General features: G+C 40.5%; 3 protein-coding genes across 9 annotated transcripts; 1 reads left to right on the top strand and 2 right to left on the bottom strand.

Annotated features, from left to right (window-relative positions):
- Positions 1-57: 57 nt before the first annotated feature.
- Positions 58-1,934, bottom strand: LOC100679060. Of its 2 annotated transcripts, XM_016985836.3 has the most exons (3): positions 1,641-1,934; positions 424-1,540; positions 73-344 (listed from the first exon to the last, which is right to left on the bottom strand). In XM_016985836.3, exons 2-3 carry the CDS (start codon positions 1,073-1,075, stop codon positions 82-84), a joined length of 915 nt encoding a protein of 304 aa, XP_016841325.1. In that variant the 5' UTR covers positions 1,076-1,540; positions 1,641-1,934; the 3' UTR covers positions 73-81. The 2 variants fall into 2 exon arrangements, with proteins under 2 accessions (XP_032456415.1, XP_016841325.1); XM_032600524.1 differs by lacking the exon at positions 1,641-1,934 and having other exon boundaries at positions 58-344; positions 424-1,430.
- A 130-nt stretch (positions 1,935-2,064) lies between these two features.
- Positions 2,065-10,592, bottom strand: LOC100123504. Of its 5 annotated transcripts, none has more exons than XM_016985834.3 (6): positions 10,313-10,592; positions 9,175-9,190; positions 8,311-8,632; positions 7,420-7,700; positions 4,708-4,938; positions 2,065-4,166 (listed from the first exon to the last, which is right to left on the bottom strand). In XM_016985834.3, the coding sequence occupies exons 2-6, from the start codon at positions 9,182-9,184 to the stop codon at positions 3,325-3,327; spliced, it is 1,686 nt and encodes a 561-aa protein (XP_016841323.1). In that variant the 5' UTR covers positions 9,185-9,190; positions 10,313-10,592; the 3' UTR covers positions 2,065-3,324. The 5 variants fall into 5 exon arrangements, with proteins under 5 accessions (XP_016841323.1, XP_031787024.1, XP_001607149.1 ...); XM_031931164.1 differs by lacking the exon at positions 10,313-10,592 and adding an exon at positions 9,914-10,293; XM_001607099.5 differs by lacking the exon at positions 9,175-9,190.
- A 270-nt stretch (positions 10,593-10,862) lies between these two features.
- LOC100679095 (ribosome biogenesis protein TSR3 homolog) lies at positions 10,863-13,068 on the top strand. 2 transcript variants are annotated; one of them, XM_031931186.2, is made up of 5 exons: positions 10,863-11,134; positions 11,374-11,886; positions 11,972-12,138; positions 12,217-12,604; positions 12,707-13,068. In XM_031931186.2, the coding sequence occupies exons 2-5, from the start codon at positions 11,772-11,774 to the stop codon at positions 12,892-12,894; spliced, it is 858 nt and encodes a 285-aa protein (XP_031787046.1). In that variant the 5' UTR covers positions 10,863-11,134; positions 11,374-11,771; the 3' UTR covers positions 12,895-13,068. The 2 variants fall into 2 exon arrangements, with proteins under 2 accessions (XP_031787046.1, XP_031787047.1); XM_031931187.2 differs by having other exon boundaries at positions 11,118-11,253.
- The last annotated feature ends 101 nt before the right edge of the window (positions 13,069-13,169 follow it).

Below are 13,169 nucleotides of genomic sequence, written 5' to 3'. Positions count from 1 at the left end.
AATGTGTCCTTTCTTATTTTAAATAAGCGAATCTCATAACTTATTGAAAAGTTTGGGTAAGACAAAAATCACTTGTTTATTTTAGCAATACTTTATTCTTTTATTTTTTCTTAGAAATTCATCTACACTCAGGTCGAGTGGCTCGATCTGCTTCTCATCTATTGCAACATCCATACCAGTCTGGTTTATATCGACCCAAACTGATTTTCTTCTCAGGTCGAGTGACTCATCTGTTGTGGCATGCATACCTCTGAAACCATTAGGCAGTGGTAGTGAATTTTTTACAACGTCAATGGGTACTGTCCAGTCGTGCGATGACGAATAGGGCCCGCTATATCTGACCTCTCAAATCATAAGTAAAGTTTAATGTATTAAAAAATCAAATATTTCATAGTACAACGGTTATTGTAACAAAATTCTTACCATTTAGCTGTCTTCTACTGGGTTCTTCTAACGCCCGCATGATTTTTTTGGTCTCACAATTTTCACAGATTGTTAGGTAACGAGCCATCTTTCTCATAAGCGTGTGCGGCAAATAAATAAAAATCCAGCTCAGTTCCTCCTCCTGGACCATCATAGATTCATAGTGGCTCCTCGCACGGTTCAGATTTTTGGCTATATCATCGCCGTATATTCTGAAATCGTAAGATCTGATTTCTCGGTTGCAGATGATCGTTGCTATTCGACACTGGCATTTTGTCAAAACATCAAAAAACGTGCTGCGCTCTATGAGCGTCGTAGACTTCGTTCGTTCGAGCTTCTTGATGCACGATTTATAAAAAGGCCACAGGTTTGGGTACTTTGCCTCGACGATCTTTTCATGCTCAAATTCGTCGGACGACCGCTTTTCCTCGGCTTGTCTACCGCTGGCTGCTTCGAGCAGTGGTTCACTGCTTAAACGGTCCACGGCATTGACCTCGGCACCTCTTTCGAGTAGCATCTCGATCACCTTGACTCGGACTTTCGATACAGCTAAATGCAGAGCGGTGATGTCGCGGGAGTCCCGAGCTTGCAAATTGACATCATAGCCCAGTAACATACCGATGAATCGCTCGTTCCACGCTGAGAGATACATCTGAAGGACTGCTTGTAGTAGCTGGCTCGATCGCGGGTTGAGTATATTCTGGCTACTGTGCAATGCGTAGACCTCGTTGGCATTGGCGCCGAAGCGCACGAGCAGCTCGGCCGAATCCTGGTAGTGACTTAGAACGGCAAGCCACAAGAGCGAGAGCTTCGGGCGCGTTCCTGCTCCAGGATCAGATCAAATATCGATGCCTGATCGGCACGAATGTTTGGGCGAGAAAGAAGGTCGTTTATTTCCCATCTGATGAGACCGGACTCGTAAAATATCTTGCTTAAAGTTTTATGCAGAGCCTGATTGAAGTTTTGCACGTCTTCCTGATCGTACGGGTCTGAGAACGTGGTGCGTAATCTGTTATGCTCGTCGGTAAAACTTCCCCGCAGTACGATATAGTTTTGGTTGTCCATCTTCGGATGTTTTGCAAAGTGCGTTGACAACGGTGTTTCACTTGCTAATTTGCTAAAGAAAACGATGAATCTCTGTTAATACTCCGCTGATAAAGTAAATATGGATTCATTGAAGAAATACTGTAGAAAATAACTCGAGAGTTTTTACTTACAATGACACGATCGTCGATTCTTCTGAAATGCTAAAGGTACTCCCAGGATGGTCAGTTGTTCGGCGTCTTCTCCACGTGCTTGGCGTATTCAGAATATATAGTATCGGTGCGATAGACCAAGACAGACTGATGACTATGACCTTCTGCCACTGCACTCCAGGCACCTATGTACCAGAGGATCCACCACCTCCAACTTTTGTGTCTTATGCTCCCCCTCCCCCCTCTACACTTGGTTCCTTTTCGGCAAATAATTATTGAGAATGCCCATTTAAATGCACCCCCATGCCCCCCCCCCCTTAAATGTAAGATACCTAGGTTCAACGCCTAACTGGTGCTAGTGTGCCTTGGTAAGAGCACACTAGCGCAAAGCATTTAGGTATAAATCAAATATAAAATGTTGTAAAAATGTACTATTTTCACAGAATAATGGCTCAAAGAATGTTTATTTTATTTTCTACTCAAAGACGAAAAATACATCTTTGTTTCGATCTAATAATTAATACAATTTTAAAATGTATATACAATGTGGTAATTAACAAGACAGCTTTGATGTTTTTTAGTTATTGAGATTACATTGCAGGAACTGTAGGAGTAAATAATCTTCGTGCATTATAGAAATATCTATAGTGTTCGTAAAATTTGTACTCGTTACGTGACCTAACTAGTATTATTTGATTGTCTGCGTGATTATGGTACAAACTTGTTTGAATTAATCTATCTTTCGGTTACGCAGGATACAGATTGTAGTATAAGAACGTTTCAAAATACATATTTTATTGTCAACTAATTTTCTAATAAGGCCAGATAAATTTGTGGTGTAGAGTAATAATATAGACTGTAGTACGTAATATACCCTGATGAAATCGTAGTCACGATCTTAGTTGTATATATAAATATATTAAATACATACGCATAATGAGTCAACCTCTTATAATGGTTAAACGTAACAAAATATACAAAATAATTGAATTATTTTCCGCGTGGTTAAAGGTAAATATTATGCAACACGAGATAGAAATAAAATGTTATTACTAAACTCAATAAAATTGAACGTTAACATTAGTGCTTTTTGTAAAAGTTAAAAAAAAATATTCACACTATAAAAAGGTATAGTTTTTCTCTAGAGTTAAAAAAAATAGTGGATTAAAGTGTTACAGTGTAAAGATTCTTTTTCAAAGTCTCTATGACTTTTCTTAAGTGACTATTGAAATTCACAGTTTCACTTAAAAATACAATTTATCAGACCAGGTACGCCTATAGTTTACTTTTCAGAAGTACTTTTATAAACTATTTCAGATAAGCTCTCTACGTCTCTCTACGTATGTATAATTTTAATCCCATAAACAGATAACTCAATATTTCTGGTTGTCGAGCATTTTTTTTAAGTCTTTGAGACTGTTCTCAAATTGACATCGGCGTATATCATCACTGTTGGATTATATACACGTGCGGATGTGCTAGTTACTGCATTTTGCAAATCAACCCTACAACGGCCAATTCATCATTCTCATTGGATCTCAATATGAGGCAAAGTAAAAAAGAACGAAACTAAAGTCCTACGAGTGTAAGTCCAAACAAATCCAGCCGTGCTCATGTACAAAAATTGAATGTACTTTTCAAATCATTTCCGTCGATCGGGCACAGCCAAACAATTACGTTCGCACTTGGCTTGTTTGAGCTATCCTCAAAATCCGGGCTCCATTCTGACCGACAAAACACTGCTGAGCATATCTCTGATCTCTGCCATTTCTCTGCGGCTTTTGTTGACCACGTCCTCCAACTTCTTGTTCTTCTGCAGGACCTTCTCCATCTCTCGCCAGCAATTTTGGCTAGTGCCCTTGTAGCAGCAGGAGACTCCAGCCTCTTCCTCGTCGTCGTGGCTTCGTTCAGGCTTACCACAGTGCGAACACCTCGGTGACTCATCCGACAGTCTCAGACTTGTGGCTCTGCTCGAGACATCCTCCTCTACTTCGGCGACGGTGTCCTCGTCTCGGAACTTCGCTTGGCGCCTGAGGTTTCGTTTCCTGCATAACTCATCGTCGCTCTTCTTCATGGAATGCATAACGGTGTCGCTGTGTCTCCGGCCCTCCTCCTGGTCCTGAAGGGAAGACTTGGCATTCGAACCTTCGCTCGCACGACGGGGACTGGCCGCTTCACTCGACTCATTATGGTTCTTGTCGGTGGCCACATTTATGGTCGCAGTGCTTAGGTAATTGTTATTTATATTTACGGGAATCACCGTCTCGATCGAGTCTCGGTTCTCTTTGCTGGGATTACTTCTTAGGTCGATCAGCCTAGGCTTATTGTGCTTGTGCAGGAAAGAGTTGTTCGGCTCTTTCGGGTAATTGCTAGTCTCAAAGTTCTCGCTATAAACGGTTGGTCCCAATTGATTCATGGTACTCGGCGTGTCGGGGCTTAGGTCGTCTAGGTAGACGAACACGTCATCGCTCTCTACGGACGACTGCGTACTTCTGGGGTTGATCTCTATCAGGTCTCCATCTCGGCCGAAGGCAAACGATCTCTGACCTGTATCAAAATCATATATATTTATAGCACTGCGTGGTATCCCTGTTGAAAATATATACCTGGATATCCAGGTGGATTTTCCATATGGATAATCTATATGGATTCATGTGGATTCCATATGGATTTATATGGATTCCATGTGGATATTTCATATGGATATCCATATAAATCCACATGGAATCCACATGAATCCATATAGATTATCCATATGGAAAATCCACCTGGATATCCAGGTATATATTTTCAACAGGGATAAATCTGCACTTATCCGTAGCAAGTCCTTTATTGCACCGTGCATATCTAACCGCACGGTAATTGCAATCAAGGACTGCCAATGCCACTGATAGGCGTGGCAGCGGATTAATGCTAGTCAGTACTATAAAATAATGTACGGTACATCTGGCATAAGTCGTACTCTACGGCGTTAACGAGTGCGCTTAACGTCATGCCGTAAAGTACGACTTATACCACTAGCATCGTAACGTACTATTACGCACCGCGACTCAACGATTATATAAATAAATAAATCTAAAATACATACCGATGATCATCCGTTTGTTGCGCATATCGGGGCTCTTAGACCTGGGCCTCTCGAGAAACTGGCGGTTGTCGGGTGAGAGAACCGATAGCCGGCCTTCTTGTTGCTGAGGTAGCATGTAGGGCTCCGCGTTGTTGTTGTACGAGGCGTAGGCGTCGAACTCGTGGGACTCGTGCTCCCGTAGACGCTGCATGATCTTCTGCACGATTTCCGACGGAGCTACATAAGGCGAACCTGTGGACACGTCACTGAATTTCAATTTTTTGTTTATACTTCCTTGGAGGGGTATTAGTGAGACATATATATATTACGGTATTTCGGTGCAAAGTATACAGAATCGTATAAATTAAAAATCGTTTCTAGGTAATCGTGTACAAAATCTAGTAAGAAGAGAATACAGATGAAGGATGAACTGTGCCGTGCGAAAAATAATGACTTGGAAAAGTTTCGCAGTTAATTATTCCAGCGGAAGATTACATTTTAATAACAGAATTTCCGCCAGTGTTTAATTAATGAGTCATACAAAAAGTTATCGATGCAAAATATTTTGACGGAAAATTTTACGGAGGTAAATAACTCGCTGGTTTTTACATTTTTGGACGACGATTTTTTATTTTTCCAAGCACATTCAAAGTTCATCAGTCACCCTCTAAAATAATAAAACGATATACTTTCGCTGAAATAAAAAGTGAAATTTCAAACAAATAAAACACATTGACGCTAAACACAAAACCCAACAAAAGGACAAACTACATAAAAAAGGCTAACGACTAACCAAAACGAAGCTGTACACACATATCGAATAACGTTGCTCCGCATAAGATCTGGATGTCAAAATCGCGGCGGAGATAGCGCAACACGTAAAAATACGGGGTGCACGCGACGAAAAATCACGATCGTCAAAACAGTCGTAAACACGCACAGACACACGGAGAGACGCAGCGAAAACACGGGAAAAAATGTACAACAAGACATGTGCAGCCGTGGTGTGGAAAAAGGAAACAGCGCGAACGTGCGGGAGATAAAAGCGAGTCGACTTTATCTCGTGCGTGTCCCGACAAAATCATCGGTCGAACGTGTTGGATGACTCTCTGATGATGAGGGAACAAAACGTTCCGAATTTTTTCGCAGCCACGTTTACTTCTCTGACATAAAAAAAAACCATTAAAATGACAGTCTTCTCTACTTTACACTATAGAGTACAAAAATACAATATAAGTTGAAAAACCAAACAACATAAGCCTCGCATGCTGAAAATAAAAAACAACATCAACTGTACAGGTAAACGTCGTGCAGATGAGAGCAAAATCACTCTCAAACTTACGAAGCCACTGGGTCCGGAGTGTCGTCGACTCCGCACACGCTTCCGGACGCTCGGCGCGCCCACCTCGCTTCCTACAATACAATTCACGATTTAATTCGAACAGCCGCAATTTTCGCCTCTATTTTCAGACGCTATGTATGCTATAGCACAAGCTATAGCATACATCGTATGTATGTGGGCTATTAAAGCGTTTGGCAGTATAACGCGTTCCAGTGTTGTATACTCTTACGTGCGTCACATGTGAAATCGCAACTGGCCCGTAACGAAATTTATCGAATTCGGCGCACATGAGCGGACTCGATAAAGAGTGTGTGTGTTTTTTGTGCTTGGCTGTACTTTTTTCGGATTCGACGCCTGATAGTACGTGAAACGATTTTTAAGTACAATTTTTCAAACGCAGATAACAGAATACAGATTTAGCGCTGGCAATTCAAGCGATTGTTTGTTCAAACATTTGGCGCCTTTCGAGTCGCGGTATTTTCGCAGCGCGCGTTTCTTAGTGACTCTTTTTTATACAAGCACTGGAAGTGAAATGATTCATAAAATGCGCGTTTATCGGCTTTAGACTCTCTGTTTGCATGCGAGAGTGCCAAGTTTTTTTAAGCTCGAAATATAAGAAAACCGCGCACGTCGCCTCGGCTGCAATCAAGAGGCGGAAAATTCACGATTCATTATACGCTTTTAAGTGCCCATAAAGTCCATTCACGAGAAAAATTTTTACATTTTGTTTCGCAAACCTGGACCTTCGAAAATTGCGTATATAAGCTGCCGTTAGTAAGATTAATGTAGCAATAAAGAGTAGAAATTCTTACATTACACTGATTGCACACACGAGTAAGAAATAGTTGTTAATATTAGTCAGCGAGTATACGAGCCGATAATTATTATATAAATACAAAGGTTTCGGCATATTTGCGTAATGATGGGCTACGAAGCCCCATTTTATCGAAGAGACCAAGGCCGTCGAGTATGTTAATGAGCCTGAGCGCAAAAAGTATAATAACACGAGCATCGTGTCGTTTTAACACACACTTGATGGATTTCCCCGTAATTTTGTTATTATCCTTTTTTTTTTCATCCTTGCATTAAGCGCACACACACCGAAAATTTTTACTTGCCACTTTACATATGTCTGAATAATCCTGAGAAGCCCCGTACCATCCCCTCCACCTTTCGAGGCAAAATCGCAAAAATAAAAAAACAAAATGTACAAAAAAATATACACAAAATTTTTCATGAAGCTGGCCATGAGCTCAAAAATCCTTTCGCTGCAGTACACCCATCGTACCTTCAGAAGAAGACGATGAATTTTAGTCTTCCTCCAAAGACACCTCGTTTCGTTCGATAAAAAATCCATCGAGATGGTGCAGGATGCGGAAAAAGAAACCTACCAGTGAGTCCCCGATAACCGAGCGACGTCGAGTCGAGGCTCTCGCTGGCCTCCTGCTGGTGTCTGACAAAGTCGTTGATGGCGATGCCTTTGAGCCTCGAGGGTTGCAAAAATCGCTTGGGAATCCGCGACAGAGGTCCATTTTCCTGGGGACTACCGGCGCAACCGCCGAAACCGAGGCTCAGCAACACGGCCTCCGGATCAGCTCGACGAAGCTCCAGCAGACTCTCGACGCTGCTGCAGTGGCTGCTGTCCGACTGGAAGCTCGGGTCTCGCGCCAGCCTGAATTCAAAAAGAGAGAGAAATTTTTTATTCGAGTAAAATTTTAAGTCTCGCAATTAACGTAATAGCGGATAAGGTACTCATTAACGTGTGTTATTTTGGTACACACACACACACACACCTCGTGTGAGTAACGATTGCTTTCGTTGCTTTTAAGCGAAAGCCAAACGAGGCCTGAGAGTTCAATGCTACCTCACGCACGCCAGCAGCTTTGACTGACCGACAATTTCGGCGACCTATATTACGAAAGCCCATGGCTTTGTTTTATTTTAAAAATGCTACACAGCCATATATAAGTGCGTATCGACGTTGGAACAATATTGACGTAGATTCAACGATTTTTGGCACGGGTTTGAAAATGAATATACAAATACACGTCAGTGCGTTTCGTGGCTTTACTCTAATGGGTACACGTCAGTGCTTTGTATCATTTTATTTAAAATACTCAGAAAAGACAAATCCTGTAAAGTGGGATTTCCTTTTAGGGAAGAATTTATTTTTAAACGAAAGGTCAACTAAAAACCCCAGCTATTAGTGAAGGAAAACAGTCTTTTGTATGAGATGTCAACAAAATAGAATTGTCGATGGAAAGTGGAGTTTGGTGTCTTACCTGGATACATTACGGCCATGATACGTAATTGCAGGTGAACTAGGAACTGTGATAGGCGTAGAGACAGTCATGTTCGAATGGCTGATAAAGTTTTCCTTCTCGCTGTAAGCTTGTTCAACGGTGCACTCGGGAATAGAAGCAGATTCAGAGTCAACGGAGACACTTTGCTGTCTGATAATGGATCCTAAGCTTGAAGCTGTGGACTTAGCAGGCGATGGCAGAGAGTCAACCCATTGCTGAACTGGACTTGTGCGACGGCGCATTTCCCAAATCCCTCGCAGCCAGTTTGACACCCGCACAACTGCTTCCTTGCCAACGTTTTCTATAGAATAGAATATCTTTATAATGCGAATTCACAAAAATTTGACAGTTTTTATAAAGGTATAGATCGCATCAAATAAAAACTTTCTAAAATAAAATGAGTGGAAGAATTATCATACGCAATCTTTCAAGTGCTATTGTATCTTTATAAAAATACATTATAAAATCAAAAGATTAAAGAAAATACATGTAGTGCTACAAGGGATAACTTTCTTACATCAATTGTAAAAAGTGTGGAATTCTTATTTATTGAGATAATAAGAATTTCTAAAATTCAGGTCAAGGCCAAGTCCAAGAGAACAATCTTTGATCCAATTTTTTAGTCAACCAGTGGATTCATTGTTTGTACGATTCGAATATGATTAATTTATTTTTTAATTATTTTTTCTCTGATTATTTTCTTCAACTTCCTCATTTGCCAAACTAAATATAGAATAAAAATAAATGTAATCATGCATTTCATGCACTGGTGATAATATATGATGATTTCATTCTAGGGTATGTGAAAGAGTTCATTAGTTCATCCAGTATTTTATCAAATACCTGGATCCATAATATCCTGGCAGCATGAATAATAAATCAAATTCACAATCAAAGATGACTAAGCTAGAATATCAAAATTGATCAACATATTTTCAGCTAAAAAAAGTATTATTTAAAAGTACACAATAACTGCATACATATGATTATAAAACACACTGATAATTTTAAAAGGTGCAGAATTTCAAATCTAATTAAATAAACTGGAATAAAAGTTATCAGTCTAAAAACGTAAAATATACCAAGTTACGGCATTTTGCATAATTTATTTGAAATTTTACATTTCAATGTGTCATTATGCATGATGATAGGTATGAAGTCCCAAGTCACAACAATTTAGATAAAAGTCAAAAAAATTACATAAGTGTTCAAGGAAATTCCGCATTCGGTCATAGGGCTTTTCAAATTGGAGTTCATTATAAAAAGCTATTGAATGAAACTGCAAGAAAATGCATAGAAAATACTAGATCCAACTGGATATATAATAGAACTTCAACAATGTCAAACTATATTTTCCAAATTGTTGCAATGAATAGTCCGAGCTTTTGGAAAGTATAATAAGCAAACTATCTTTAGAACACTTTGTCTCATATTCATAATACGCATGAGAAATTAGCTCGTTTGGCTCGTTAAGACAATCAATTTAAACTACTCTGAAAGTAATTAAAACACACGTACAGTAGTAAAACCTGCAAATACCAATTAATCAAAATAAATGTTATTTCAATCAATAAAGTCTCACCTACAGCGAATATATTATTGCACAAACAAATATTGAAAGCTGATCATCACTGGCACACATCCTAATCAAAACAACCTAATAAAAATATTCCATTGCACATCGTGTAATAAGAGCTTAAACAGACACCCAGCTATAACTAGGTATATCAGCATCATGTGAAATAGATAAATAAAGGCCTCGCTATCACTCCCCAAATTACGAAATCCCATCATCGGTCTTACACAAACAAACACAATCTGGTACCACGTTCCATCTCTGTATTTTCTCTCACAAATAAACGATTCTATAACGAGAAAAAACGCATCTGTCCGCACACATGGAGAACGACATAGTACTCCACCTGTCGCGTACGGGTACCAAAAAAAAAACACCTCACTGCACGAAAACACTCGTAATTACCTGGAGCTCTGTCTGCTCTTCTCAATCAGCGCGATATCAATGTGTATCAGCAGTTGAATCGATCGGCAGCATCACATATCCGTTATTTCCAGACACGGAAAATTCAGAGCAACAACTCATGCGTGTGGCTCGCAGGGCGATCGACTGTGCGTGCAGTGTGCACTACTACGAGAAAGAGAGAAAAACGCACGCGACGGGACACTTGTTAAACGCCTCTCCGCGCGAGACACGTACGACGACTGTGTCTGTCTGTCGCCAGTAGCACTACTGCCGAGCGTTTTGCGTTTGTTGATATGATGTTTTCCCGCTGCAGGGGCGGAGCGACCGAGTCCGGTGCCCACGTGTGCGCGACGAGTGAGTTGCGATGCAACATATGAGAGGCTAATTTGTTTGTTTGTTGTTTTACATTGTCGGCTCTGCTGCTTTGCTTTGAATGAGCGAATTTTTTAGATTGTTATGACTATGCAGCTGTATAAGTATGTGTAGGACATATCTAGATTTTTTTAATTTGTATATAACATACTATTATTGAACAATGGAATTTGTTTAAACAAATTAAGCTAGTTACAAAACGACGAATTTTAACTCCGAGAATTTTCACTTTGCTAAATTGAAATAAGTGACTTCTAAACGAGTCATTTTATTAGAGATAGGATTTTCTATTTTTGAAAATAATTTATACGGCAATAAAATGTTTTTTTTATCGCTGACACTCCTGACAGTCAAATTACGTCAATTCGCCCAACACCAGGATCAGACAATAATAGACTGGCTCCAGTAGTGCGTCAGCTGCATAGCCTCTGCATTTCTACTGTATTTATGGTATTTCTATTTTTCCTTATCTTTGAAATTGACTATCTCCTAGGTGTTATCTTAGAGACACAAGATACTGTTATAATTGTAGACATAGTGCTTGATAATTGGATTTATTTGCCAAAGATGTAAACATTGTCATAACCTAAAACTTAGATCTAAAACTTAATCACTTTGAGTGAATAGATGATCTGTCTATTATCTAACTTCTGTTATCAATGTTCTGACTAATTTTTCATAATTTTCAGGTTATCGGTCGGTGCATCGTCTCGTTGTGCTGCCTGTCAACACTGTCAATAGCAATACTCTGCATCTCAAACCGAGAATCACGTAACACACACGAGGATCATCGCGAAAGAGGAGAGAAACGTCAAGGCAGACGATAGCGTGAAAAAAAAACGCCACAACCGTGACAAACAACAGTAAGGAAAAACGCTTCAGTGTCTACAAAAAATGTGCCAAACAAAAACAGCTTAGATGAGGGAGAGAAAGAGTGAGTTAGCTCCAAAAGTGATTTTGGAGCTCATTGCTGGCTATAACCTTCAAATTAGAAAGGCAGTTAGCCTTTGCTTGCTCGGCTTTTAGCCAGCAGTATTGTATCAACGAGTGGCACGAGCTGGTGCAAAGACCTTTTAGGAGCTGCATAATGTCTTCGAAAGGAAAGAACAAAAATAGACTGTCCGACAGGCGAAAACGTCATGTCGTGGGCAAGGAGGAGAGGTATCGACAGGAAAGGGATAAGTCCGACAAAGAGGAATCTGGTGAGAATGACATCGACACAGAGTTTTGCATGCTATTTACAGTTGCTATTCTTGTAAACATGCATCATTTGTTTTCTAATTTTAGAACCCGAGGAAGAATGGCCAATTGCCTTTCCCGTTGCAATGTGGGATCTTGAACAATGTGACCCCAAAAAGTGTTCGGGTAGGAAACTCGCAAGGCACAGACTGATCAAGACTCTCAGACTCGGTGCTCGGTTTCCTGGACTTGTGCTGACCCCTGTAGGAACTAAGGTCAGCTTGCCACGATTATCAGATCATTTACCTCCTGAAAATTAGTAATTTTATTCATAAACATTCATAACGTTTCAGTGCGTGAGTCCACTGGACAAGGAGATAGTTCAGGACAACGGCTGCGCGGTGGTGGACTGTAGCTGGGCTCGTCTGGACGACACTCCCTTCAGTCGAATGCGCACTCCGCATCCAAGGCTGCTACCTTTCCTCGTGGCCGCGAACCCGATAAATTACGGAAAGCCGTGTCAATTAAGCTGCGTCGAAGCCATAGCCGCGACGCTAATTATCACCGGCTTTCCCGAGGAAGCCAACTTCTACCTCGGCAAATTTTCTTGGGGCCATTCATTCCTCGAGCTGAACGCTGAGTTGCTGGAAAGCTATGCGGCCTGCAAGAGCAGCGAAGAAATCATAGCCGCGCAGGACAAATTCTTGGCTCAAGCGCGACAGGAAAGGCAAGACAGGCTGGGTAATTATCTAATTGATGTGGTTTTTTCTATCCTTACCTTTCGTTCGGCTGTCTTGTATATACTATAGACGATGATGAATGTGTTTCGATTTCGATTCGCAGCAATGCCAGACTTCCCGCCGTCAGAAAGTGAATCAGAGGAAGACGAGGAGGAGGAGGGGGAGGAAGGTCAGGATGGAAATAAGGAGAGCAAAGACGAGGCGAAGAAGGATGAAAGTAGTACCAGTAAGGATGATACGACGGCATCGGGAAGCTCGAGTTCGACGACTGCGAAAGAAGATGATGCATGATGATGTTCCTCGGTACTTGTGTCGCTTTCGCTCTCGTCATTGTAAATATCCGCGACAGCGGTAAAAACTTTGAAGACTCGCTATCGTATAAAGATAATTTATTATTTTATACGTATTTATACGTGAACGCAATAATACGTACGAATACATATAAATATATAAAAGTAAACTGTACAACTGGTTTTTCATTGATCCATATATACTTCAATTTTCTAAACGCATACTCAAAACTCGTTTTTATTTCAGCCTTATGCCGTTCTGTTTCTATTTTTACT

The sequence above is a fragment of the Nasonia vitripennis genome, chromosome 5 (genome assembly GCF_009193385.2).
Source record: "Nasonia vitripennis strain AsymCx chromosome 5, Nvit_psr_1.1, whole genome shotgun sequence".
Classification (NCBI taxonomy): Eukaryota; Metazoa; Arthropoda; class Insecta; order Hymenoptera; family Pteromalidae; genus Nasonia; species Nasonia vitripennis.
Note: the sequence above shows the minus strand (reverse complement) of the source record. Positions and strands in the feature narration are given on the sequence as shown.

Bases quoted from the DNA above. Each gene is read 5' to 3' on its own strand.
- LOC100123504 (XM_016985834.3), bottom strand. The intron at 7,701-8,310 runs GTAAGACACCAA...TTTTGAATTCAG, and splicing joins CATGGCCGTAATGTATCCAG to GCTGGCGCGAGACCCGAGCT. The intron at 4,939-7,419 runs GTAGGTTTCTTT...ACGTGTCCACAG, and splicing joins CGGTTATCGGGGACTCACTG to GTTCGCCTTATGTAGCTCCG.
- LOC100679060 (XM_016985836.3), bottom strand. From the start codon at position 1,075: ATGTATCTCTCAGCGTGGAACGAGCGATTCATCGGTATGTTACTGGGC. The intron at 345-423 runs GTAAGAATTTTG...TTATGATTTGAG, and splicing joins CAGTAGAAGACAGCTAAATG to AGGTCAGATATAGCGGGCCC.
- LOC100679095 (XM_031931186.2), top strand. From the start codon at position 11,772: ATGTCTTCGAAAGGAAAGAACAAAAATAGACTGTCCGACAGGCGAAAA. The intron at 11,887-11,971 runs GTGAGAATGACA...TTCTAATTTTAG, and splicing joins GTCCGACAAAGAGGAATCTG to AACCCGAGGAAGAATGGCCA. The intron at 12,605-12,706 runs GTAATTATCTAA...TTCGATTCGCAG, and splicing joins GGAAAGGCAAGACAGGCTGG to CAATGCCAGACTTCCCGCCG.